Source organism: Engraulis encrasicolus, chromosome 7, assembly GCF_034702125.1.
Source record: "Engraulis encrasicolus isolate BLACKSEA-1 chromosome 7, IST_EnEncr_1.0, whole genome shotgun sequence".
Lineage (NCBI taxonomy): Eukaryota > Metazoa > Chordata > Actinopteri > Clupeiformes > Engraulidae > Engraulis > Engraulis encrasicolus.
This window is the reverse complement of record NC_085863.1, coordinates 39,216,413-39,241,229: the sequence shown is the minus strand read 5'-3', so window position 1 is coordinate 39,241,229 and position 24,817 is coordinate 39,216,413. Positions and strand designations below refer to the sequence as shown.

Sequence of the window (24,817 nt, the reverse complement as noted above, 5' to 3'; positions counted from 1 at the left end):
TTAGATCAGTTACTCCATGCTGAATAGGATCGAAGCTCAGTGGCGGTCCAAATGCTTAAAAGAAACACTAAACACTATTTATTCGTCTTTTTTTGCAGACATCATGTAAACATTTTCACTTATTGTGAAGAGTCCAGACAAAGAATACAGCCAGTTTTTGTAATAAACATGGTAGTAAAATGCTCCCTGGACACATTACATGTTGCCAGTTAGATTTCACACTCCGTCTGATCACATAAAGCTAAAAACTGTACCGACAGGAGCTAAAGCAGAGAAAGCTGATGAATCCAAACACACAGCACCTTGCTGGTTTAGCTGAAACAGGAACACTGGATCATTCTTTTTCTTGGAAAACAACAATACTCCTCCATTGACAGAGATATTACACTACACACTTAAACACAAATCTATTCTATGGGGCTGAGCTGATTAAGCAGCAGACACTCACTTGCAAGAGACTCACACGCCTGTTGGCATCATGTCACAATCATAAAACACATGGGGATAAAATAATTAATGGATCACAACAGATCACGACTGTTATGGGGAAATGATAGGCTTTGTTTGAATATATTTTTTCATGCTTTGAGGAAAATGTCAAATGAAATCTCCATTTTAGAAATTAGACAATGAGTGAGTGTATTTATAGTTCTAGGGCTATAGCTCTGTAATCCACACATAATAACCTACATCAAACTCTGAAGATACAGTGTGTACTTCAATGTTCAATTTTCCTGTAGACATACATTTCTGTTTGGACTTTAAATGCATTTGGTCGGATTTAGTGTGCGACCAGAAGGGTATGAATGGTCACCCTTGACTTGTAGGGAGTCCAAATGAGAGAACAAGTCAGAGTTCTTCCATTGTGTTGAATGATGGTGTAGGAAATATTATTATAAGCTTTAATGGTAGGATGAGCATTAAGAGCTTCAACGTGGCATTTTAGGTTTGGGATTCAACAAGACCGACCTATATATCTTTATATGTGAGTGTTATGGCATTCCAGATGTGCAAATGGGGAGATTTTTTTGTTATATATATGTAGATCTGAAACGAAAGCATTCTATCCCTTCAATGAAGGTCTGTACAATGCTATTGTTATAGCTTCCTTTTAAGCTATTTATTTGTTTTTTTCTACTATTCGACATCTGTTACATTTTCCTTGATGCTGCTGTCTATCTAGAACTGTTCAAATGGATTTGAAAATTAAAAATGTGTCTTGACTGAAGATATTTTTTTCAAGTTACTTTGCCGTAAATTGTCACAGACAGAACATTTGGATTTCTTCACTGTTAATAAAAATGGATTTATTACCTTTTAGATTGTCTTTGTGTGCGTCCGAACACGAGGGCAGATCTCAGTTCAGTAAGTAATGATGGAATATTAGGCCTATTCAAGTGAAAGTGAAAGTGAAAGTGAAAGCCCATTGGGAAACTCCAACTCCCATTGTCATTGTGACACAGCACTCCACAGCACACAAGTGAACACTGCACACTGCACACAACGAAATTGCATTTATGCCTCACCCGTGCAAGGGGGCAGCCCTCAGTGGCGCCCCATGGGGAGCAGTGCGGTGGGACGGTACCATGCTCAGGGTACCTCAGTCATGGAGGAGGATGGGGGAGAGCACTGGTTGATTACTCCCACCACCAACCTAGGGTCGGGAGTCGAACCGGCAACCTCTGGGATGCAAGTCTGACGCCCTAACCACTCACCCATGACTGCCCAAAGCTACTGTATATAAAATAGCGTTTCAATAATAAACACAAATGCCAAAAGTAGTGTCTACAAATAAGTAATGTTTTCAGTAGGCTATTACTAAAATTGAAGTAGAAAAGAGAGCTCCAGGACAGAAATTTAGCAGATAGATTCTAGGCCCCTGAATGTCAATGGCAGGCCCTACAGGTAGAGTGAAAAAACAGCATTTCTAAAGTGAAGGAACGCTTGTTGTCAGCGCGGTGCATTGTGGGATACAAAAACAAAGCGCTGAATTGGCAGCGTACGGGCTTCCCCCTGTAGTGATGCAAAAGCTGTGAGATAAAGGAAACTAAGATATCAATTTTACTTTTCTATAGTGATTTTCATAGGGCGAGGTCTCTAGCACTCTTACGGTGGATGTGGGATATGCTCAGTTGATTGAAACAGAATGTTATTAGAAGCACACGATGAGCTTTCCGCCGTGTTAGCTGTTGTTAGCTACCCAGCTATCTAATAGTTTTTCATCGGAGGAGTTGGCACACATGCTTGCAACGAACTGGATTGTCATTCGTCTCAACTCCCGATATCCTCTCCTGCAGTCCAATTTCTTTGGTAAGGCTAAATTGTTCTGTATTCTGCGCGATTATCACGATTTCTCTCCATACCCATGGTCATTCACGGTTGAGTGTTATTGGCTCGTATTGGTAACGAGCTAACTAGCCGTTCACACCACTGTCTAGTTTTAGCAAGGCAACTCAGTTGGTGTTGACGACTGCTGTTAAATTAACCAAATGTTGTAACCTGTCCTTGTTGCCATAATGTGTTTTAAGAGCAACGCCTAATTTGTGGAAGTTTTATATCGTTGAAAATACTGCTCAAATATTCACGGTTCAGTGATCTCGTTTCCACAGCTTGGCTAAATTAACCGTGATGGCACTCGCCTAAAGCGAGATTACACGTCACGCGAAATAAATTAACATGTATTGTTGTACATAGTAAGGAGATAAGAAGAAAATATAGTCATTTATTCAGCGAGAACCAATCCGACTGCGTCATCGCGTATCTCGCTGTGAATCGCTGTGCGATTTCAACTTCAACCAACGCTAGCTAGCATAGCACACATCCATGAAGCAACAAACAAAACAGTTCTCATGTGGGTGTCACGCCCCCTTGCAATCTTCCATTGAAAACAATCTTTTAAAATGTTCCGGAAAGGCTTTAGTTTCAATAGAGACTCGTGTGTTTCAATTTGTCGTTGACCTCGAAACGAGGACAATTAAATCATGTAAAAGTCAAAACATGACAAGACGGCCCCACCTTGAAGTCACTTCGTCCAACGGTGAATGTCTGCAAGTGATCATAAGCCGAGTCTTCTACAGTCAATTGCTTTGTACAATACGTATTGGCAAGCAAACTACTTAGGATGTAGAGCTTCGCTCACAACAGACTGACAGATTTTGCATCCGACGGTCATTTGGCATAATCTTATGTCAAACCAAACCACGAACCTTGCTGGTCGATTGGAGGCCCAGTTCTACTGCTAGTCAGCAGCATGACACTTGTAGCTCAGCTCAGCTCAGCTGCTTTGCTCTAGCCAACACTACAGCTTTTTGCCAATATAAAATAATTCTGCCAGTGTATATGCCAGGCCATTATATATTACGTACCGGTAAATGAAAATGTTTAGTTTCTGGCGTTTGGTTTGTCGAAATGTGTACCCAGTGTCATTTTTCACTATTGCAAAAGAACGGAAAAGAGAACTACAGAGACTACATAAAAATACACATAACACATAACAGAAGCGCAATATCACCTACCTCTTCATTATTTTGTGTGCAAAGTTTAGTTGGACAGAAGCACCAAATCAAGGCCAGTGAACAATTCAGTACAAGACGGCATACTGTATACATTACATATTACATAAACATGAAAATAACATAAACATGTTTTAATTGACTTTACGTGGCTGACCATTTTCAGACCTTGTCTAGTAAGTCTCACAGACAGTAAAAAAAAACCCGGTCTGAAACAGCACAGATGCATTCTGTATTCTGTTCTGTTGTATATTTCGTAACAAATCATTCTCCCAAGTGCGTCACAATTCACAAATGTTGTAACACTGACTGCCCTTTAGTGTCCAACGCCCAGGGAGAATCCCCACCACTGACCTATGATATGTTGCCTAGACTAAACTCCCCCCTAAATTCTCAGACAGGCATTTTTCGTTTGTTTCTGACAGCTTTTTTGTCATGGCCAGCATCCACCATCATAAAAGAAGTTAGGCTTGAATCTCAGTCCAGTTGGACAGTTGTCCAGCCAAAATTGTATCATGTTACAGCTTAACCCTTTGAATCTATTAGGTCCTGAGGCCTTTTCATACACGGAACTTGACACACAAACCTGTTCCCTTTCATACTGTATTACCTTTACTTTGTTAATTAGTTTAGTTTAGTTTATTGGTTTATTTCATCAGGGACCATGTGCAAAGTACATTAGTTACATAGTAAAAAGATGACCTGCACCAGATTATAGCTAATAGCTAATTTCCATCTGCAGTCCCTGGGCAGGTAAGAAAACATACAATCCAGTAAAATGGGAGTAGCCACTCAGGCATACAACCCATGCCACACACACACACACACACACACACACACACACACACACACACACACACACACACACACACACACACACACACACACACACAATAAAAAGATGTCATATGCAAAAGACTACAAGTGTCAAAACAGGCATGTGCAAAACAAAACTATTAGTGGTCACAAGACTGGTTCCATGAAAGCCATTTCTTCACTTTACGTGAGAATGAGAATGGTTTGTGGAGCCTCTGGGATGACATGAACATGAGACCTTATACACACCATAAACTTCGACTTTTTTCGCACACCTCAGCTGGCAGGTGCGTCGGAGATGGCACCATGGGTCACTCAGCAACAACTTAAAGAAACTCCCGCACACTGACCATTTCGCTGTTCTTTCTTTAATAAACAACGTTTCGGTACTAGACCTTCATCAGGCAGAACAGCGAAATGGTCAGTGTGCGGGAGTTTCTTTAAGTTGTTACCTTATACACACCTACAAGAAAACATAAAACAAATTGGTCAAAGACGAAACAGGGTTTTCAGGACTCAAAAAAATAAAACTTAGTAGTAAACTTTCATGTAAAGATCAAATTTGGCAATAGTCAGCCCAATTTCAATAAGCAGCATAGTTGCAGTACCTTTTTTGACCATTTCCTGCACAGTGTCCCTTTAAGAAGTTTTTCCACCGAAGAGAAAATCAGTTTAAAATACACAATTATTAATTTGTTGTATGCTGCCCCCCCCCCACACACACACACACACACACGTGTTGTGCTAAACAAATAAGTTTCATAAGAATTTTACTGTATTTGCACATAAAAATGTGCAGTTCACTGAATGACCACAACTAAAACACTGAATGACGCCTTGGCAAAACAGCTACTTTTCATTGCTATCATATTGTTACCATCATACTACAGTACTCAACGTCCTGAATGAGTGACAACAGAAATAAATGTTGTCAAATAATTGGTATTTTACTTAATAGTGAGGCACTAAAACGTGTTTTGAAGAACTTCCAAGATCACAAGCTTAGAGGTGGGCTACTACTTAGGCCTAAAACAATAAAAAAGAAAAAGTCTGTTAACCTGCATATTTCTGGGATTTCGACTTAGGGTGTTCTGATAATTCATGTACAACTTCCAAAATCCCAGAATCGAACCAGTAATATGGTTGCTACATGGTAATAACAAGGTTATAATGGTAATAACAAGAAAAGTCATTATTTCAAGAAGTATCATCATATTATTGTATCTTATAATAATATTGCTACTTATATTGCCGTTTTGATTCTTAATATACAATTGTGAAATGATTACACTGAATGAAATGGCCCTTACACTGCATGTCACTGAATGACATATCTTACACTGAAGGACGACCAAATACTTTTCACCCTATTTTCACCTTTTTACATGCACACAGTTAGCCACCTACATAAAACAATGACTTTGACCCACAATGTACTATGACTATTTAGAAAATATGCTTGTTTGGATGAATATCTGAGTATAAAAGTATTTTTTGACATTTCACTGAATGACATCTGTTTTTGTGGACGCTGTTACCACAAGATAAAAATACAGAATTTTCAACTATTGAAGAAGAAGACTTTACCTTTGCATCATTACTCAAGGGGTCCCCAAGGGTCCTTTTGATGATGTCACATATTGTTGTGTGACTATCACTTTTTATTATGATTTAAAAGCACCATGTTGATCTTATTACACTGAATGACATCTAAGGAATTGAAAATCCGGACAGAAGTCCCCAGATGATCGTACTTTTAATACAATAACAACAACACTTCTAGAATAATTATTAGTGAAAAAATAATTTTGCTTGTCATTTTACATAATTATTCAAGGATGTATTGGTGATTTTTAAGTTCGGACCATTACACTGAATGACATTTATGAGAGAATTTCACACATACATTGACAATTATTTTTCTTTGAATGTTACTGAAATGAGAAACCAGACTATGCTGTTTATCAGCATAATATTCAAAATTCATATATTTACTTTTTTGATAGTTAAATGAGTGCGGAACAAAACAAAAAATCACGTCTCGTCTTTGACCCAAATGTTTGATGTGATTGTTATATGAAAAACTATTGTCATCCATTCACTTGTGAGACTCTTGCAGATTCCAACCTTTTCAACAGGTTCTCAGCTTCATGATGGTACATCTCTGTTGTGGCAATGGATGTTCTTGAGAGAGATGCACCATCATGAAGCTGAGAACCTGTTGAAGAGGTTTGAATCTGCAAGAACTATTCCAGGTACTCAAAAACGACACAGCTTCTGCCCATTGTCAATGGACATTAGGCCATTTTCCGCATTCAGAGAAGGAGTTGAAAGAGTGAGCTCAGTAAAAGAATGTGTTACATTTTCAAGCATCAAAGGGTATGTTGTAGCTGTATATGATGGCAACTGGTGGCTAGCATGTGTTGAGGAATGTATGCTGAGCACTGGAGAGGTGAAACTGAACTTCCTGCATCCTCATGGACCATCTCCATCCTTCACTTTTCCCTTCAGACCAGATAGACTTGTCATGGATCATCAGGATGTGCTTCTGGTAGTGGAACCTAACTGCAATGGGACATACTTATACATTATCTACAAAAGACATAGCTGCTGCTTCAAATGCACTGGTAGAGTACAAAATGAGTGTAGCCATTGATTATCTCTTTAAAGTACGGTAAAGGGAAGATGACACAGGCACACAGAGAAGGAATGTTCAAACATTCACATATCATCATTTGGTGTGTATAAATGGACATCTGCCTTAGTTTCTGAAACCTGGGACCATGGAAACTGACCGTTTTTGTTTTGTCATGTGATGCTACTATGGTATTACCATATTATTAGTAAGTGGTCTGTATGATGCCATATTTGTGAGTCAAATTCTCTCTGAAATGAATAAAGAACCGAACACCAGCATTTGAGGTGTTGCTAATGACATTGCCGGCTACGTTTGGACAAGGAACTGGCCATTTTAAAATATAGTTTTTTTAGATATTCAATTTTTAATTTTTCAATTTATCATAATTCATATTCTGAGAGTTGTTGTATTCCAAGCTGATTGTGTAATATGTAGAGCCAGAAAAGAGCTTTCAAATAACACCACAGGCATCTTTTTGTGACTAACACTGACTGATATATTCAAGGCTGAATGTATAGTGTCCTACCCTAAAATGTGAACCTTTCCTAGTCTGTTTCTCCCTTAATATTAGTGTCAGATTCAAACCAATGCAGTTCTGGGGTGCTACCTTGCTACTAAAAAGGCACACCAAGTATGATTGAAATCCGGATCGGTCGGGTCCCAAAGCGTCTGATTTCACGTGAAATGACCCCTATGTGTGTTGGCTCTTGGCTGCCTGGTCAGCAGTCTACCTGGAACTTGGTCAAAGCCAGTCCACCAGGAAGTACCGTACATGGTTAGATGGCATGGTCAAGGGCAGTCCACCTGGAGGGATGTGGCCTATAGATGCTTTTGTCAGGCAGCTTAGATGCCTTGCTCAGTGGTGCCCCCCATGGAGCTATGTGGGTTTAAGTGCCTGGTCAGCAGTCTAACCTGGAGCTACAGTGGGATGCCTTCATCAAGGCATGGGATTCCCTACTCAAGGTTGCCCTAGGCTCAATTGAAGGTTGAAAATTGATTGTAAGGCCTATCTACATTTGGGTCATTTCACGTGAAATCAGACACTTTGGGACCTGACCGACCCGGATTTCAATCATACTTGGTGTGCCTTTTTAGTAGCAAGGTAGCACCCCAGAACTGCATTGGTTTGAATCTGACATTAATATTAAGGGAGAAACAGACTAGGAAAGGTTCACATGTAAGGGTAGGACACTATACATTCAGCCTTGAATATATCAGTCAGTGTTAGTCACAAAAAGATGCCTGTGGTGTTCTTTGAAAGCTCTTTTCTGGCTCTACATATTACACAATCAGCTTGGAATACAACAACTCTCAGAATATGAATTATGATAAATTGAAAAATTAAAAATTGAATATCTAAAAAAGCTATATTTTAAAATGGCCAGTTCCTTGTCCAAACGTAGCCAGCAATGTCATGAGCAACACCTCAAGTGCTGGTGTTTGGTTCGTTATTCATTTCAGAGAGAATTTGACTCGCAAATATAGCATCATACAGACCACTTACTAATAATATGGTAATACCATAGTAGCATCACATGACAAAACAAAAATGGTCAGTGTCCATGGTCCCAGGTTTCAGAAACTAAGGCAGATGTCCATTTATAAACACCAAATGATGATATGTGAATGTTGAACATTCCTTCTCTGTGTACCTGTGCCATCCTCCCTTTACCGTACTTTAAAGAGATAATCAATGGCTACACTCTCATTTTGTACTCTACCAGTGCATTTGAAGCAGCAGCTGTGTTTGTGCTTCTGGTAGTGGAACCTGTACCTGCAACGGGACATACGTGGGTGGGAGACGTGACGCCTTGTTTTTTCGTAACATTGGTTAAAAACCTACAAAACTGTTATTTTCCTTTAAAAAACAAATGTCAATGAAAGAAGATGTGGTACATTATGTTTCATATTACTCTTAGATGAGAAGAAACATTTTTGTTAAGATTTATGTAAAGGTTTATATGTCAAATTTCCTGCGGTGTGACTGTAACATTAATGAAACAATATATAATAATATATATATAAATTAACCAACAACATTTTGAATAATGTATGAAGCATTTGGCATGATTGCATAAATCTTAACTTTAGATTAAGATATGTGAATGTGGAAAAAACTCAAGACAGTAATATTAACTACAAGTTCAATTTCGTAACACAAATTGCGTCCTGTGGGGTGACATGTATGTCAATGTTTGTGAATGGGCAGCTGCAAGGCCAACTACAAGGGTCTTAAAGACTGGCTCCTAACCAGTCAGTACCTCAGTTATCGGAGAGTGCTGTGGAAGTTTAAGGTGACTCTTAACCTCTTAATATGTCTTCATATTGCAATGTTTCTGTCACACAATGCTTAGGTTCATTTTATGGTGTCCTGTGGTGTGACCGCTCTTATAGAAGGAAAAAAGTTTTTTTTATAAATGAAAACACATAGGCCTATTAAGATTAAATGCAATATCATTATCAAGTTAGCATGAGCTCAGATGTCAGTCATGTAGGCTATACAAAAGGATTAAAATGGCCATAATGCAGTGAATTCCCTGTGGTGTGACTCCATTTTCCTGCGGTGTGACATGCCTATGCTATGTGTTGATGCAGGACACATTTTCCCAAAAATGGCAAAAAATAAGGTGAAATTCCACAGACCACTAAGTGCTTTATTTTTTTCTATTTTTTCCAATTTTTATCCATCATTTTTTTCAGGAATTTGAAAAACTTTTTTTTTTTTTTGCGTTACGCCCTTAAACGTCAACCACCCACTTATACATTATCTACAAAAGACACAGCTGCTGCTTCAAATGCACTGGTAGAGTACAAAATGAGAGTGTATCAATTTATCATAATTCATATTCTGAGAGTTGTTGTATTCCAAGCTGATTGTGTAATATGTAGAGCCAGAAAAGAGCTTTCAAAGAACACCACAGGCATCTTTTTGTGACTAACACTGACTGATATATTCAAGGCTGTGTCCTACCCTCACATGTGAACCTTTCCTAGTCTGTTTCTCCCTTAATATTAGTGTCAGATTCAAACCAATGCAGTTCTGGGGTGCTACCTTGCTACTAAAAAGGCACACCAAGTATGATTGAAATCCGGGTAGGTCGGGTCCCAAAGTGTCTGATTTCACGTGAAATGACCCATTTGCCTTAGTGATACATGGATCAAACTTGTGATTGTCGCAATCTTAAAATTCCAGTTGACCTGAGCAAATGCCTGTGTCTATTTTACTGCCTTGAAGCAATTTTTGCAAATGACAATGGCACTGAGGCGTCTGACGTCTGGAGAAATGTCTCTGTTGCTCTATGTCCCAAACGTCCTTTTTAAAAAGTAAATTCAACTAAAAATATAGCCTTTAAATAAAAGCCACAGGTGGCTACCCTACCAAAAAAAGATGATTTATTTCCACAAATCGTCAAGGGAGATCGAAAATGATGTTGCAGAACCTCAGGGATTAGCAAGATTTGTGAAACTGTCTCGCACTCCAGAAATCACTCGGAGAAATCTGTTGTTGATGACGGTTGTTAGAATACAACTGCTTGTCTTTCCCAGTCCAAACTCACTAAATCAAGGTCATTAAAGGGGATTATGTAAGATTTGTAGAAGTTGAAGTCTATTGTTCCATTGATGATGGAAAAAGAACAAAAGAAGTTCTAAACACTTTTTTTACACTTATGTAACAGTACTTGTGGACTAGGTTTGATGTTGGGTGCCTTTGAAATAAACACAAAATTAAAATCTAAAAAATGTAACTGTTTCTCTCTTTTGTATATGCTGCCTAAAGGGAAATGGCAAAAAATCATCCAATTGATGTAGATGTGTGAGCCATACACAAATAGCAGTCTTATGTAACTGCAGCTAGACCACAGCTGTACAGATGCTCAGAACACCGCGATGGTCCTCTGCCGAATAGGAAGCGTATCAACATTTTTAACAATGCAACGAATACATAAATGCATAAATAAGCCGCGGCCACTAATTTATTTATATTTAAAAAACAGCATCAGACTGAATATTCCTCCATCTGTTTCTTTGTATTTATTGCCATTGAGCAATAGGCTAGACTGTCACCCCTTTTGAGTCCGCACATGTCCAAAACATTATTTTCCCTCCGAAAGTATTTGAAAAATCGCCCCCAGCCCAGCGTAGGTGGTATCCCCTGCAGTGAGAGAGGTCAGGCCATGGTAAACGCTGACGGGCACGGGTCAGGTAGTGCTATCCTTTTGTGTTGCGGTGGGGCCCTAAAGCCCCCCCACCACTGAATGTCTGAATTTAGACAAAAGTAGGGGCTGGCGATTTCTCGCAGCCCCATCATGGGAATCCAGGCAGCGCTATGTAAATTCTCAGCAGATGTGTGAGGGATTCTGTTTGGACTCGGGAGAATCAAAGAGTCAAATGCTCAGAGTGCTTCACAAATTAGTCATACTTTCAGCCTGTTGTTGTATTGCATTCTGGGGAAATGCTTTGAGTTACAGTAACCATCGGTATATGGACCATTTTCATTTTCTGTTCTGTGTTTGCCCCACCACAGCTGCCATTGTGTAACTGCAGTCACGTAATGTGCAGTACACATCAACAGTTCAAGGCTGCTGTGTATTATCCTCCACCATATGTGTCTCTCCTAACAACAAGTGCTGCACTATCAATTATCAATTTATTTCATATATGTAAACGATTTAAGTTTTCCTCTTACAGTAGCACCTTTTTTTAAAGATCCTTTTTTGTCTCCTTGTTTTCCTATAGGATCCCTACCAGCTGTCACTGACCTGAAAACATGGGCATCAAGACCTTTACCCACAATTCCCCCAGTCACAGTCAGGAGCTGCTGGACAAGTTGAACATCTTGCGGAGCGAGGGCCACTTCTGTGATGTCACCATCCGGGTCCAAGGCCAGCTCTTCTTGGCCCACAAGGTGCTATTCCGTGTAATGAAGGGGAAAAAAAGATAAAAGCCATTAAAGCATTAAATTAATGAAAAGTCCACCAAGACATTTTGGGAGCAGTTATTGTATACTATTATTTCTTGTTATATTGTTATATTATTATTGCTGTAGTTTCTTTTCAGTTTAATTTGTTTGGTCAGTCACTACTGACTACTGTGATGTACTAACTTTGTCTGTCTCCTCCTCAACCAACCACCACACACACACACACACACACACACACACACACACACACACACACACACACACACACACACACACACACACACACACACACACACACACACCAAAGCCATCTATGTACTATTTTTATTGTTCTGTTTGAATTTATTTTCATGGTATTTGTATGCGTATGACCAGTAAAATATCTTTCATTTCCTGATTACTGTAGGTGGTCCTGGCCTGCTGTAGTGACTTCCTCCGGGCCAAGCTGACAGGGAAGGGTGGGGGAGGTAAGGCTGTGCAGTTCATCTAATTATTACGGTCATTACGATATTCATGGAAATCCATCGTCTTACTCCTATTTTCCCCATACTCGTATTGCAATTTTCCCAGTGGTTAATCAAAGATCCATTCAACATCATAATATGATATCAGTGTGTGGCCTAGTTTAATTTATTATGATACATTTTCAATAAAAAGGGTTATTGTTTTGATGAAGGGAAATGCTGAATAAATGCATGTAAACTTAACTAAAGATTCATCAAGATTTTTTCCATAATTAGGAATCTTTAAAAAGGTAAAGTAAAATAAAATGAAATAAATAAAAGGGAAATGAAATGTATTATTAATAGGGGGTGGCCAGGAGGAGGAGGATGACCGTCGTCTGGTGGAGGAGGATCGGCCGGTGCTGGACCTGCACCACGTGACGGTGGCAGGCTTCGCGCCGCTCCTGGACTACGCCTACACCTCCACGCTCTCCATCAGCACCGAGAACATCATCGACGTGCTGGCCGCCGCCAGCTACATGCAGATGTTCGCCGTGGCCAACACCTGCTCCGAGTTCATGAAGTCCAGCATCCTCTGGAACCCCTCGGGGAGCCACGGCGCCGGCACTGGCGGCGGCGGGTCGATCGGCGCTTTGGGTTCAGCCCAGGACCGGTCTGGGCACCACCACCACCACCACCACCAGGACGGCTCCGACGGAGGAGGCCCCGTGGGCTGCGGCTTGGCCCCTCTGGACGCCCTCTCCCCCTCGCCCGTCTCCTCCGACTGCAGCATGGTGGAGCAGCGCAGCCTGATCCCGGTGTGCCGTGAGTCGCGCCGCAAGCAGCGCAAGGGCTTTGCCAGCCCGCTGCAGCAGGCCTCCTCGTCCTCGCCCCAGGTGCCCAACCCCTCGCCCTCCTCCTCCTCCTTCCCGGAGAGCTCGGCCCAGGCCGTGGTGGACCCCACGCTGGCCTTCGCCTGGACCTACCCCTTCGGCATCGACCGGCGCTTCGTCACCACCACGGCAGAGAAGGCCAAGCTGTCCGAGGGGCTCCTGGAGCAGGCGGGCGGCGTGGCTGGCGTGGTGGGAGACGCCAGCAGCAGGGCACTGGCCGAGTACCTGGCCATCGAGGGGGCGCGCGCCATGGGCATCGCTGGCGTCGGCGTCGGGGTGGGTACAGGCGGGGGAGGAGGCGTGGAGGAGGAGGAGGAAGAGGAGGAGGGCGTGCGGGTGAAGGTGGAGAGGCTGAGTGATGAGGAGGCGCACGAGGAGGCCGGTCAGCACCCGGTCAGCGCCTCCCACAGCAGCTCACTCAGCGACCAGCAGACTGTACCAGGCAGCGAGCACACGCAGGAGGACCTGCTCATCAGCCCACAGTCATCTTCCATAGGTATGGAGGAGGAACACCACACACACACACACACACACACACACACACACACACACACACACACACACACACACACACACACACACACACACACACACACACACACAGGAGGACCTGCTCATCTGCCCACAGTCATCTTCCATAGGTATGGAGGAGGAACACACACACACACACACACACACACACACACACACACACACACACACACACACACACACACACACACACACACACACACACACACCAGGAGGACCTGCTCATCAGCCCACAGTCATCTTCCATAGGTATGGAGGATGAGCACACACACACACACACACACACACACACACACACACACACACACACACACACACACACACACTGCCTGAGGGCAGTCATGGGTGAGCGGTTAGGGCGTCAGACTTGCATCCCAGAGGTTGGCGGTTCGACTCCCGACCCGCCAGGTTGGTGGGGGGAGTAATCAACCAGTGCTCTCCCCCATCCTCCTCCATGACTGAGGTACCCTGAGCATGGTACCGTCCCACTGCACTGCTCCCCATGGGGCGCCACTGAGGGCTGCCTCCTTGCACGGGTGAGGCATAAATGCAATTTCGTTGTGTGCAGTGTGCAGTGTTCACTTGTGTGCTGTGGAGTGCTGTGTCACAATGACAATGGGAGTTGGAGTTTCCCAATGGGCTTTCACACACACACACACACACACACACACACACACACACACACACACACACACACACACACACACACACACACCAGGAGGACCTGCTCTTTAGCCCACAGTTATCTTCTTCTTCTATGGTTCTATGGGTATGGATGAGGAACTCACACACACACACACACACACACACACACACACACACACACACATTCTCTTCAGCACAGTTCTCCTCAATAGACACACAAACACTGCTGAAGGTCACCCATACTGTCCACGTCCACCCCGTCTATCAGTATGCAGGTAGTGACCCCTCCAGGAAAGAAAAATACGGCCGCTAGTCCTCCACGAGTGCAGATGTGCTTCCAGCAGAAAGACTTACGGGTGGGCAGCCAGTCAGTCGCTTAGTCCCCAGTCAGTGGAGTACAGTACAGTGGAATTATGACCTCAGTCCTATTTTGCTCTAAATTCAGAGTCACGCGTGTACTGTGGCTGGACCAAAACAACAAGATCCACCTCCCACCCTCCAAGCTTATAGTGAGTGCTTGCCCATGTAAACACTCAGAGTGTATGATAGCATGCTTTCCGCCTTTACTCACAGTGTTACAGTGTAAAATTGGATGAAATTGGATTTGCATTTTTTTGGAAGTTGCACACTCAGTGGGGGTTCGGGATGTTTAGGGGCACTGGGGATTTGGGGGGGGGGGGGGGGGGGGGGGGTCGCTTCAGACATCCGTTGCCTGGGCGCCGAGGACAAAATATTTCCAGTCGCCTCAACTCATCATATGCAAAAAAAGTTGCATGTTGGACAACTAGGAAAATGAGACGCGTTCATTTTCTCCAGCTTTCCCCTCAGATGCTCAGAGGCGCTGTCTCCTCTTTTTAGCAACACTTGCAGTGTTTTGATAGGAAATATTGGCGCTAATAATTCCTGGTAAAGAAAAATGACTTAGTAGGCCTACTCAGCGGCAAAACTGTTTGTTGTTGTGAAGTGGAAAGAACTGTTTAATTAGGAATCATCATCTGTTTAAATCATGAGTTGTATGTGTTTTTTTCTTTTTTATATGTTTTGAATTGAGGAGATTTATGGCGTAATGAGGTTATCCTCCTTGAGGATTGAGCCCCATATAAAATGATATACCGCCAGGCAATCCAAGCATCACAGGTATTTTCAAATTCATATTAGAAAGCACACCACAAAAGCTACATGTGCGATAGAAGCGTCCACAAACGGCTGGGCAAGCAGGTTTTAGGACAACCATATGAATTCAGTGTTTGTTCATCCCTGGAATGTAAACTTGGCCGATGTATTTTAAACTTACTGGAACAGTGTTACTCGAAGCTCTCTCTCTCTCCCTCTCCCTCTCCCTCTCTCTGTCTCCGTCCCTCTCTCTGTCTCCGTCCCTCACTCTCTCTCTCTCGCTCTCTCTCTCTCTCTCTCTCTCTCTCTGTCTCTCTCTCTCTCTCTCTCTCTCTCCCCGGTGAGTTGCAGATGCTCAGTGGAAAGCTTTCTTGTGTCCGCAGGGTCCATAGACGAGGGAGTCACAGAGGGCCTGCAGTCCATCCAGGGGACGCCTAACACCACTGGCCCCATGGAGGAAGACGAGAGGCAAGAAGCCTTCTTGGTCAACTTTTTAACTCTTGTCTTTTTATTTTTTGGTTTAACAGAGTGTCCTTTTACAACGTCTCGCTTTTATAGTTTCATGAAAAAGACCCCTTTGGGACGAGGCACGATTTCTCTTTCTCTTTTTGTTCTTTTTCTTTTTTTCCCTCTCTTTTTTTGTTTTGGTTTCATTGTTCCTGTTTCCATTCTGTCCTCACTTATACAATGTCCATAAAGGAGTAGAAGCTAATGTGATATTGTCGTGGCTTTTTTAGAGGGGCCCAAGACCGGCTGCCAACAAGCCAGAAGCTTTTTGGCCCTCGCGCTGGAAAACTTCTTGGAGCTTGGAGTTTCGTGTTGGAATAAATGGCAAAAAAATGAATTGTCATGATGCAAAACAAAAAGTAAAAGGGGGGGAAAGAGAAGAAAAGAGAGGGCCCGGTTGTGTAAGCCCAGTGTAGCAGTGGCCTTCTCCTCTAACCTCTCTACGCCGCATGATTCTAAGCTCACTGATCTCCGTAAGGCCTTACGAGAAGGCACAGTTAAATTATTAAGCAGTCCATTGCTTTTTTTTCTTCTTTAAACCAGACCAGACGGACGCAGAACAATACCAATTTGGGGATAAGGAGGATTCAGTTGGCTCTTCCAGAAACTATAAAAGCTTAAGGACCCAGCGAGACTTCAGGCTTCGCGCTCTCCTCTCGTCCGATTAATTGTTTTACCGTTCCTTAGAGGAATCCCATTAAGTCTGGCCGTCAATGGCTTCCATTTTGCCTCCATGACCATATTAGGTGATTTTTCTTCAGGTCATCTTAGACTTTTTTTTTTTTAACCCTTTAGAGTAGGGTTCACATGCTAACCACTCACACATGCCTGTCTGTATAAGTGACTTCTAAGACATTTGAGGGCCTGAGGTCCTTATTACCATTCTATCAATAATAAAGGCCTTATTGATTGCAGATAAGACATTTGTGAATGCAGGTCTAACATTATTGATTTTGCTTAATGTGTCTTATAAGTCAGTGAAACAGTAAGACATGTATTAGAGGCTAACATGTGAACCTCAAAATAAGGTGTTACCCTTTACTTAGTTGTGTTTTTTGGGGAGTTTTGGGTTGCACTTTACATACGCATGACATGAGTGTAACAGTGTCATGACGCATTCATGAATGAGTCATAAATATTATGCCAATATCATAGAAGTTGTATGGTCATGAAAACATAAAATTGTTTGGGCTGTCTACCAAAACCGAGTGTCACTTAATGGCAACAGTCTTAAATAATGTTTATAACACGCTCATAGAAGTTGTATGGTCATGAAAACGTAAAATTGTTTGGGCAGTCTTTACCAAAAACCGAGTGTCACTTAATGGCAACAGTCTTAAATAATGTTTATAACACGCCCATACTGTTACAACACTGTTATGACGCTGTCATGTCATAGATATGACGTGGGCGTCAAGTTAAGTGTAACTTTTTTTAACCCAGGTTGGAAAATTGTACCCTTATCCGCCTACATGAAGTGATTTTCTTATTTTGTATTTTTCTTGGTCATGTTTTCTTTATTACCCAGGTTGGAGAACGTCCAGTACCCGTACCACCTCTACATCAGCCCGTCTACGCGGCCCGGCATCAAGGGCCCAGCGCGGCCCTTCCAGTGCCCCACGTGCGGCGTCCGATTCACTCGCATCCAGAACCTCAAGCAGCACATGCTCATCCACTCTGGTGAGCAGCGGGCCGGGCCAGATGCTGATGCAGACATTATTAGTTTCATCACTTGGGTCTTTCTGTCTTGCACTGTCTGTCGCTCTCGTTCTGCTTGTCTGTCTGTCTGTCTCTCACTCACTCACTCACTCACTCACTCACTCACTCACTCACTCACTCACTCACTCGCACACTTGCACACTCACTCACTTGCACACTCACTCACTTGCACACTCACTCACACACACACCCTCTCTCTCTGCCTGTGTGTGTGTGTGTGTGTGTGTGTGTGTGTGTGTGTGTGTGTGTGTGTGTGTGTGTGTGTGTGTGTGTGTGTGTGTGTGTGTGTGTGTGTGTGTGTGTGTGTGTGTGTCATTGTCCCTTCCTTTGCCACAGCACTTCACCCTGTCTTCATGTGTCTTGGATGGTCAAAGATGAACGGAGCTCATCATCTGATATACTAAAGACCATGTTATTGTCTCCAATTATTCTTCAATTTTCTGCTTAGTTTTCCTTTACAATCCACCCCTCTGTTCCCCTAATGCGGGGGTTAGATAGGGAAAACTGGAGACACTAAATCTTGATATTAAGTGTGTTGTCCAGCTCTGTCTGAAGACGGTGTGTTATTTTTGGATTTTCTTTTAGTACAGATTACATAAGACTCATCCTCTAAGTGTCCCTCTTTTTTTGCGATTGCTTACCTTAGATGTACGAACCAAGCAAAATAACTGTTTATATGGAAGGTGCAGATGCCCATCACTTTTATTACTTTGGCTAAGGAGATGATGTTCTCATTAGGGTGTTTATTTGTTTGCGAGTGTTTTATTTGTTTGTTATTTGCTTTACAAAGTAGCTTGCCAACGAACGCATGCATGTATCATTCTGAAGTTTGGCAGTATTATGCAACAGGCCTCAATCTTATTCAAGTGATGTCCTGGTTTGGTGGAGGTTTGCGATCTGCAAGCGCTCTTCTTTCTGCTAATGTTGTCGTTGCATGATGGTGCCCTCCTGGAGCCTACTAACTAGACAAACTAGATGAAAACTATTTTTACTTGCAAAGTTGGGTTAGCCCTGGTCTTTGTAAGGTAAGGCCCAACTGGCACCAGCCCAAGTCCACCAGTCATAATGCGAGATGTTTTTCCCACTCTTAAGTTGAAATCTTTGTGGCAGGTATTGGTTGGGATGGTAGAGACAGCGGAATGGGTACGGCTAAGGAAAAGCGCTCATTTAATCGGTCATAGCAGTGGCCAAGGTTTTCCAGAAGCCCACAGCCTATCTGAACCAAGCGATTCCAGACAAATGCTTCCTTACTCGCCAGGCTAGCCCTCCTGACTTTCCTGACTTCTTTTTCCAGATCTTTTTTTTTTGGTTTCTTTCTGTTTGTTTGTCTCTGACTGTTCTGATCCCTCTCTCCCTAATCCTGTCTCTCACTATGTGTTCATGGCAATCCAAATGATGTTCCTGACGCCCCGTCCGTGTGTGTACCCTTCTTTCTCTCTGTCTTCGGCAGGCATTAAGCCCTTCCAGTGCGACCGCTGCGGGAAAAAGTTCACGCGGGCCTACTCCCTAAAGATGCACCGGCTGAAGCACGAAGGTAAACGCTGTTTCCGGTGCCAGATCTGTAGCGCCACATTCACTTCCTTCGGGGAATATAAGCACCACATGAGGGTGTCCCGCCACATCATCCGCAAGCCTCGGATATACGAGTGCAAAACATGCGGCGCCATGTTTACCAACTCCGGCAATTTAATCGTACACCTGAGGAGTCTGAACCATGAGGCGTCAGAACTAGCAAACTACTTCCAGACCAGGTGAGGTTTTTGGCCAGCAGGAGTTTAATAATCATAAAAAAATACAATTATTTAAATAACTGAAATCATCTTAATGAAAAGATGCTTCATGTAATTCACAAGAACACATATTACACATTGACACACAGCACCTACGGTATTCACACCCATTTGTTTCAGAATAGACTTGCACTAAGGAAATGAAATCCTCTTCATGGAAAGGTGCTTTATATAACACACAACAAAGACATATCACACATCGACAACCACCACCTATGCACACACACCCTTTTACTTTAGAAAAGACATTCTATAATGACGTTCAGTAACTATGCTCGAAGAATAGTTCATTGGATGGAAAATGACATTTAAAAAGGTCTGTAACACATGTGCCAGGAACTCCATTGTAAACATGTTAAAAGGATATGTGTGGTTGCCAAATGCAGTTGATTTCAAGCATAACAATACCTGAATTGGTCTTACTTGCGAATAGCTGCACGTTTTTATCGGCATACATTACAGACACACATTAATCAGTCAACGCTGTCAGAGCAGAAAAGGTAACAACTTTTGAAGAAATGTCTTGACAGGGAAATCAATTCTTGCTTTGCTTATATTATGGAATCCATATCTAGTCGGCATCCCATTCTGCTTTATTTCATATTCATACTATTTTGGAGGGAAAACATTAAAATGGCTGCCATCCACTGTCTGAGCTTGTACAGTACGACACTACTGTAGGTGTTCGGATGGCACGCTGCTGCTATCCCTGTGGGTGTCCTGATCTTCAATGATCTCCATCTCCACTCCCACCCCACCAATGATGCGGAGCACCCTGAAATAGCATGCTGTTATGGTGTGATATAGCTCAGCCGTGCAGTACTGTAGGCCCACGTAACTTGTCTAACCTCACTATTCAGCCACCTGGATGGATAGAGAACTCCCCCTCACCACCATCACCACTCACACTTAGCCTGGCCTCAACTGCCCGCAAAAACAAACATCGGCAGGGCTGGGGTTCCCTAAACGTATGGGGAGTTGGGGGGATGAGGCAATGTGTTGGCCCCCTCTTCTTTCCCCATCTGGATCAAAAAAATAGAAAAGGGAGAAAAAATAGGGGCCACAAGCCTCGTGCAGGCGGTGGACTGCACACGCGCCGTGCGTCCGCACACGTATACAGCACCCTGGCAGCCAGTCGCGCCGCTGCATGATGTGTCCTGATACGTGCACCTCGTCTCTCTGCCTCCGCTCAGATAACGAGGAACAGCCGCTGCCATGGCTGACGTCCATGCTGACGCTGCCTCCCCTGGACCCCCGCTGGCTACCTAAGCCAGGTGGGCTCTGCTGTCTGTCTGGATCCAAACTCTCTCGACAACAGTCTGGGAGTGGGGGGGGGGGGAGAAAGGTAGCAGGGCATAGCAAGGCATGGCATGGGCACAGTGCTCCTCTCAAGCGCCATCCATTTGTTTTGCGAGTGAAAAAACAAAGAGAAAGAAAAGGAGGGAAAGATTGAAAAAAATACCTGGAGGGGGAAACCTCAACGTGTGCAGATGTTTGTGGCTGGCTGTGCTTGTGTGTGTGTGTGTGTGTGTGTGTACGTGCGCCTCCACACAAGTGGGTTGTTTTCCATACGGTTAACAGGGCCCGAGCCGGCTTTTTTTACAGGCGTTTTGTTGTCGCTCAGGATTTTAGCCAGACGTAACGAGGGCAAGGGGAGGGGGTTGGAAAGGGAGAAGGGGATGGGTGGAGGAGTTGAGTTGTGTTGTTTTGCCATGTTAGGTTGAATAGATGTGGCACAGTTAAAATGACTGCTGATGTGCTCTCTCTCTCTCTCTACTTTCCCCACTTCTCCCTTCTCCCTCCCCCGACCACGCGCCTCCCCAAAGTGAGTTCCTCCTCCCCGAGTACCTGAGCCAAATGCAGGAGGAGTCGCTGGGACACTTTGAGATGGCGGACCAGGCTTTCGATGGCGGCGGCGGTGGCGGCACAGGTGGCAATGGCGGCTCCTCCTCTTCCTCCGTCCAGACGCCCGTCATATCTCAGGTGTCCTCCACCCAGAACTGCGAGCCCCACCCGTCGTCCATGGCTCCGCCCGAGGCCCCGGCGCCCCCCCGCGGGGCACAGGGCCAGGGACGGGGCATGGCGGCTGGAGCTGCAGCGACGGCAGCAGGGGTGGCATCTTTGGTGGCGGGCGGGATGGCCGGGGAGGTGGTGGTGGTGTCGGACGAGCCAAAGAGCAGCGCCGTGGGCATCATCGGCAACTCTCCCGACGCCCTGGAGGAGGAAGATGAGGAAGACGAGGAGGATGGGGAGAGGGAGGAACGCACAAAGAAAAAAGCACTTGTGTCCATTACTATAGAATAATAACGATTAAAGATGTGAAATCCCCCCCAAGCCCCTGCACACAGTTCTGTTGACACAAAAGAACCCCCCTCTCCCCTCCTCCCACCCCAGTACGTGACCGTACAAAAGTGCACACTGGATAGTGATTGTGTAGCCAACAGTCATGTGACTTCTCTTTTAGATTTTCTTTCCCCACTTTTTTTGTTTTTGGCTCAGTGTTTAAACGTCATTCGTATTGTGAACCCACAGTTAATGACTGAAAATAAGAAGAGGAAAAAAACAATGAACTTTTACATAGGAGCCCTTCTGAATAATAATAATAATAATACTTGTTATTCCACGCGAGCACTGGATTGTCATTGTGATGGGAGATGGCAACCTTAGGCATAATCCCGTGCACCAAAAAAAGCTCTTGTCTTTGTGTCGCTTTTGTGAGCGGATGGACTGTGAATGACGTACCCTCACATATACGTATAGCCCCCTTTTGCAGTTCTTGTCAACATTTGACAGTATGCGGATTGTGTTGTGATTTTTTTTTTTTCATTTGAGTTTGGGACTTTAAACACAAATGATTATTGTGTGAAAATTGTATGGTCTTGTTTGTTTGTCAGATGTTTTTATCTTGCATTTGGATGTGTTAAGCGCCTTACCCAGTTCCGTACAGGTAAACGATACTGAATTCCCGTGTTATAAACACATACTGTACAATGTTGGGCAACCTGTATTCATCACAATCCAGTGCCACAGTTTCCAAATGACCTGGTTTTACCTGTCCGATTCAATCAGGTCATTGCCCGGTTGATTGATCACCTGGTTGAGTAAAACCAGGTCATTTGTAATATGTGGCACTGGATTGTAACTAATGGGTCCAGGTTGCCCGTCCCTGTATGCACACCCACAGCACGCAGGCATGTTTTCCTGGTTTCCCAGAAGCCATTGCCTGTGTAAATCATGTGACATGGCCAGCATATTAAACTGTAGAGAACCACTGACCAAAGGCCATGCCAAACCCCCCTGACCCCTACCCCCAACACCCCTTAAGTCACCTTTCACTTTATGTGGTCTACATAAGGGTGCCGTGTAATTGTCATAAGAATGACTTGACGCATGTCAGCAACATTAATGACACGTTCATGTGTATGCCTGTCGGTATAATGTGTCATTAGTTTTTTGGAATGCCATGACACCCAAACGATGGCTGCTTGACATTCCAAAAACCATCAATATTGTGTCATTAATGTTCCTGATGTGTCATGTCATCCTTAGGACGGTTACATGACACTCTTGCGTAGAGCATGTCAAATAAAGTGCTACCCACCTTCCTTTATTAGCCAGGGCTATTTTACTCCCTGGTGTGCGAGGGCTTATCTAGAGACAATCTCCGGTGACACTTTATTTTACTGTCCCAATGTTACATTAATTAACAAACTACCTTATGTAATTGCACTGTATCTTAGGGGTAGGGTAAGGTATGTACAGTGTAAGACCACAATATTACGTGTTCATACACGTCGATACACTTAAAAAGATGCCATAAAATAGTGTTATCCAATCTCCATTTTGCTGATTTGAAACAATCGTTGCCAAACAACTGCGTCAGTTCAAAGATGAAAATTGTTATGCTTAGAGAACCATCTTGGTTTTTTGCGTGTGTTTGTAATACACAGAACTGTGACGCACTACTCTTGCGGTTTTAGGTCTTTTGAGATAACTATTCGGTACAGTATATTCCATTTACAGTGCATAAACCATTTCATTATGGTGATTTGTGGTCTTAAGTTTGTAGTCGGTAGTCGCTGGTGTCTTACTTTTGAAGTGAAGAAAAAAATGATACCGCAATCCAGCTGAGTAGCATCGCATGACTGACTTTGTGATACCTGCTTCTTCTGACGTGCACGCCAAAGCATTTTAGAGCAGCCGAGTCACTCCCAAGCCCAATGCTAATTCAGCATTGTTTTAATCCTCCCTCCTCCTGCTTGTCCCTTAGTGGTCTTTTTTTTCTTCCTGTCTCTTTTTTTTGGCTCGAGACAAAAGAGCTGTATCTTGGCAGTAGTTGCAGCTTTCGTTGACTGAGATTTTGTGTTTTGTCCTGTGTGGCACTGGCTTCACCAGCACAGAACACTGTGTACCTTCATCCCTCACATGGGTCGCTTACTGTGTGTGTGTGTGCGTGTGTGTGCGTGTGTGTGTGTGTGTCTGTGTGTGTGTGTGTTTGCCTGTGTGTGTGTGTGTGTGTCTGTGTGTGTGCGCATGCGTGTGTGTGTGCGCATGCTTGTGTGTGTGGATGCGTGTGTGTCTGTGTGTGCGTGCGTGCATGTACAGTATATCACGAAAGTGAATACACCCCTCACAGTTTTGCAGATTTGCTTCATCTAAAGCAAATTTGTTTATCTTGGTCTCAAGAGAGATGAACAGACCAAGGATATGGATCACTGGAACCATGTCGTGTGATCTGAAGAGACCAAGATAAACAAATTTGCTTTAGATGGTGTCAAGCATGTGTGGTGGTAAACAAGTGAGTTTTACAAAAAAGGTGTATCCTCTCATAAGCCAAGCATGGTAGTGGGACTGACATGGTTTGGGGATGCATGAATGCTGTCAACATTGGCAATCTGAAATACACCTAAAAGAAACATGCATGTCAACATGCACTGTGACTACTGAAGCAGATCATGATATTCTCCATAGGATTGCATTCAAATCTCACACCAATCTATTTAAGCCAGATGCAGACTCAAAATTTCAAAGTTCAATGCAAAGAAAGGTTAAAACGCACACTGATGACCTCCCTTGTCATCCCTTTTCATTTCGAGACGATTCGAGCCAACATAGCCCCTTCTCTACCGGATTTTAATCTGGGGTGTACTCACTTTTGTGAGTACATGTTCAAACATTAATGGCTGTATTTTGTTTTTTTCTAAGTGAACAAGAAATTTAAGCGGTTAAATATGTTGTTAAAAGGTCACTAATCATTGTGTCAAAGTTACATTTCTGTAATGCTTTCCT

At 43.4% G+C, this 24,817-nt stretch overlaps 1 protein-coding gene across 2 annotated transcripts; it reads left to right on the top strand.

The window, feature by feature from the left end:
* The first annotated feature begins 1,938 nt into the window (after positions 1–1,938).
* On the top strand, positions 1,939–23,996 carry zbtb44 (zinc finger and BTB domain containing 44). Of its 2 annotated transcripts, none has more exons than XM_063203497.1 (8): positions 1,939–2,310; positions 11,704–11,872; positions 12,294–12,354; positions 12,697–13,719; positions 15,896–15,980; positions 17,548–17,699; positions 19,189–19,489; positions 21,355–23,996. In XM_063203497.1, the coding sequence occupies exons 2-8, from the start codon at positions 11,735–11,737 to the stop codon at positions 21,830–21,832; spliced, it is 2,238 nt and encodes a 745-aa protein (XP_063059567.1). In that variant the 5' UTR covers positions 1,939–2,310; positions 11,704–11,734; the 3' UTR covers positions 21,833–23,996. The 2 variants fall into 2 exon arrangements, with proteins under 2 accessions (XP_063059567.1, XP_063059568.1); XM_063203498.1 differs by having other exon boundaries at positions 1,940–2,310; positions 19,189–19,272; positions 21,355–21,484.
* Positions 23,997–24,817: the final 821 nt, after the last annotated feature.

What these genes read in the sequence shown, in the direction of transcription:
- zbtb44 (XM_063203497.1), top strand. Translation starts at nt 11,735, where the DNA reads ATGGGCATCAAGACCTTTACCCACAATTCCCCCAGTCACAGTCAGGAG. An exon ending in AGCTCTTCTTGGCCCACAAG is followed by an intron (nt 11,873 to 12,293) that starts GTGCTATTCCGT and finishes TGATTACTGTAG; the next exon opens with GTGGTCCTGGCCTGCTGTAG. An exon ending in CCCATGGAGGAAGACGAGAG is followed by an intron (nt 15,981 to 17,547) that starts GCAAGAAGCCTT and finishes TTTATTACCCAG; the next exon opens with GTTGGAGAACGTCCAGTACC.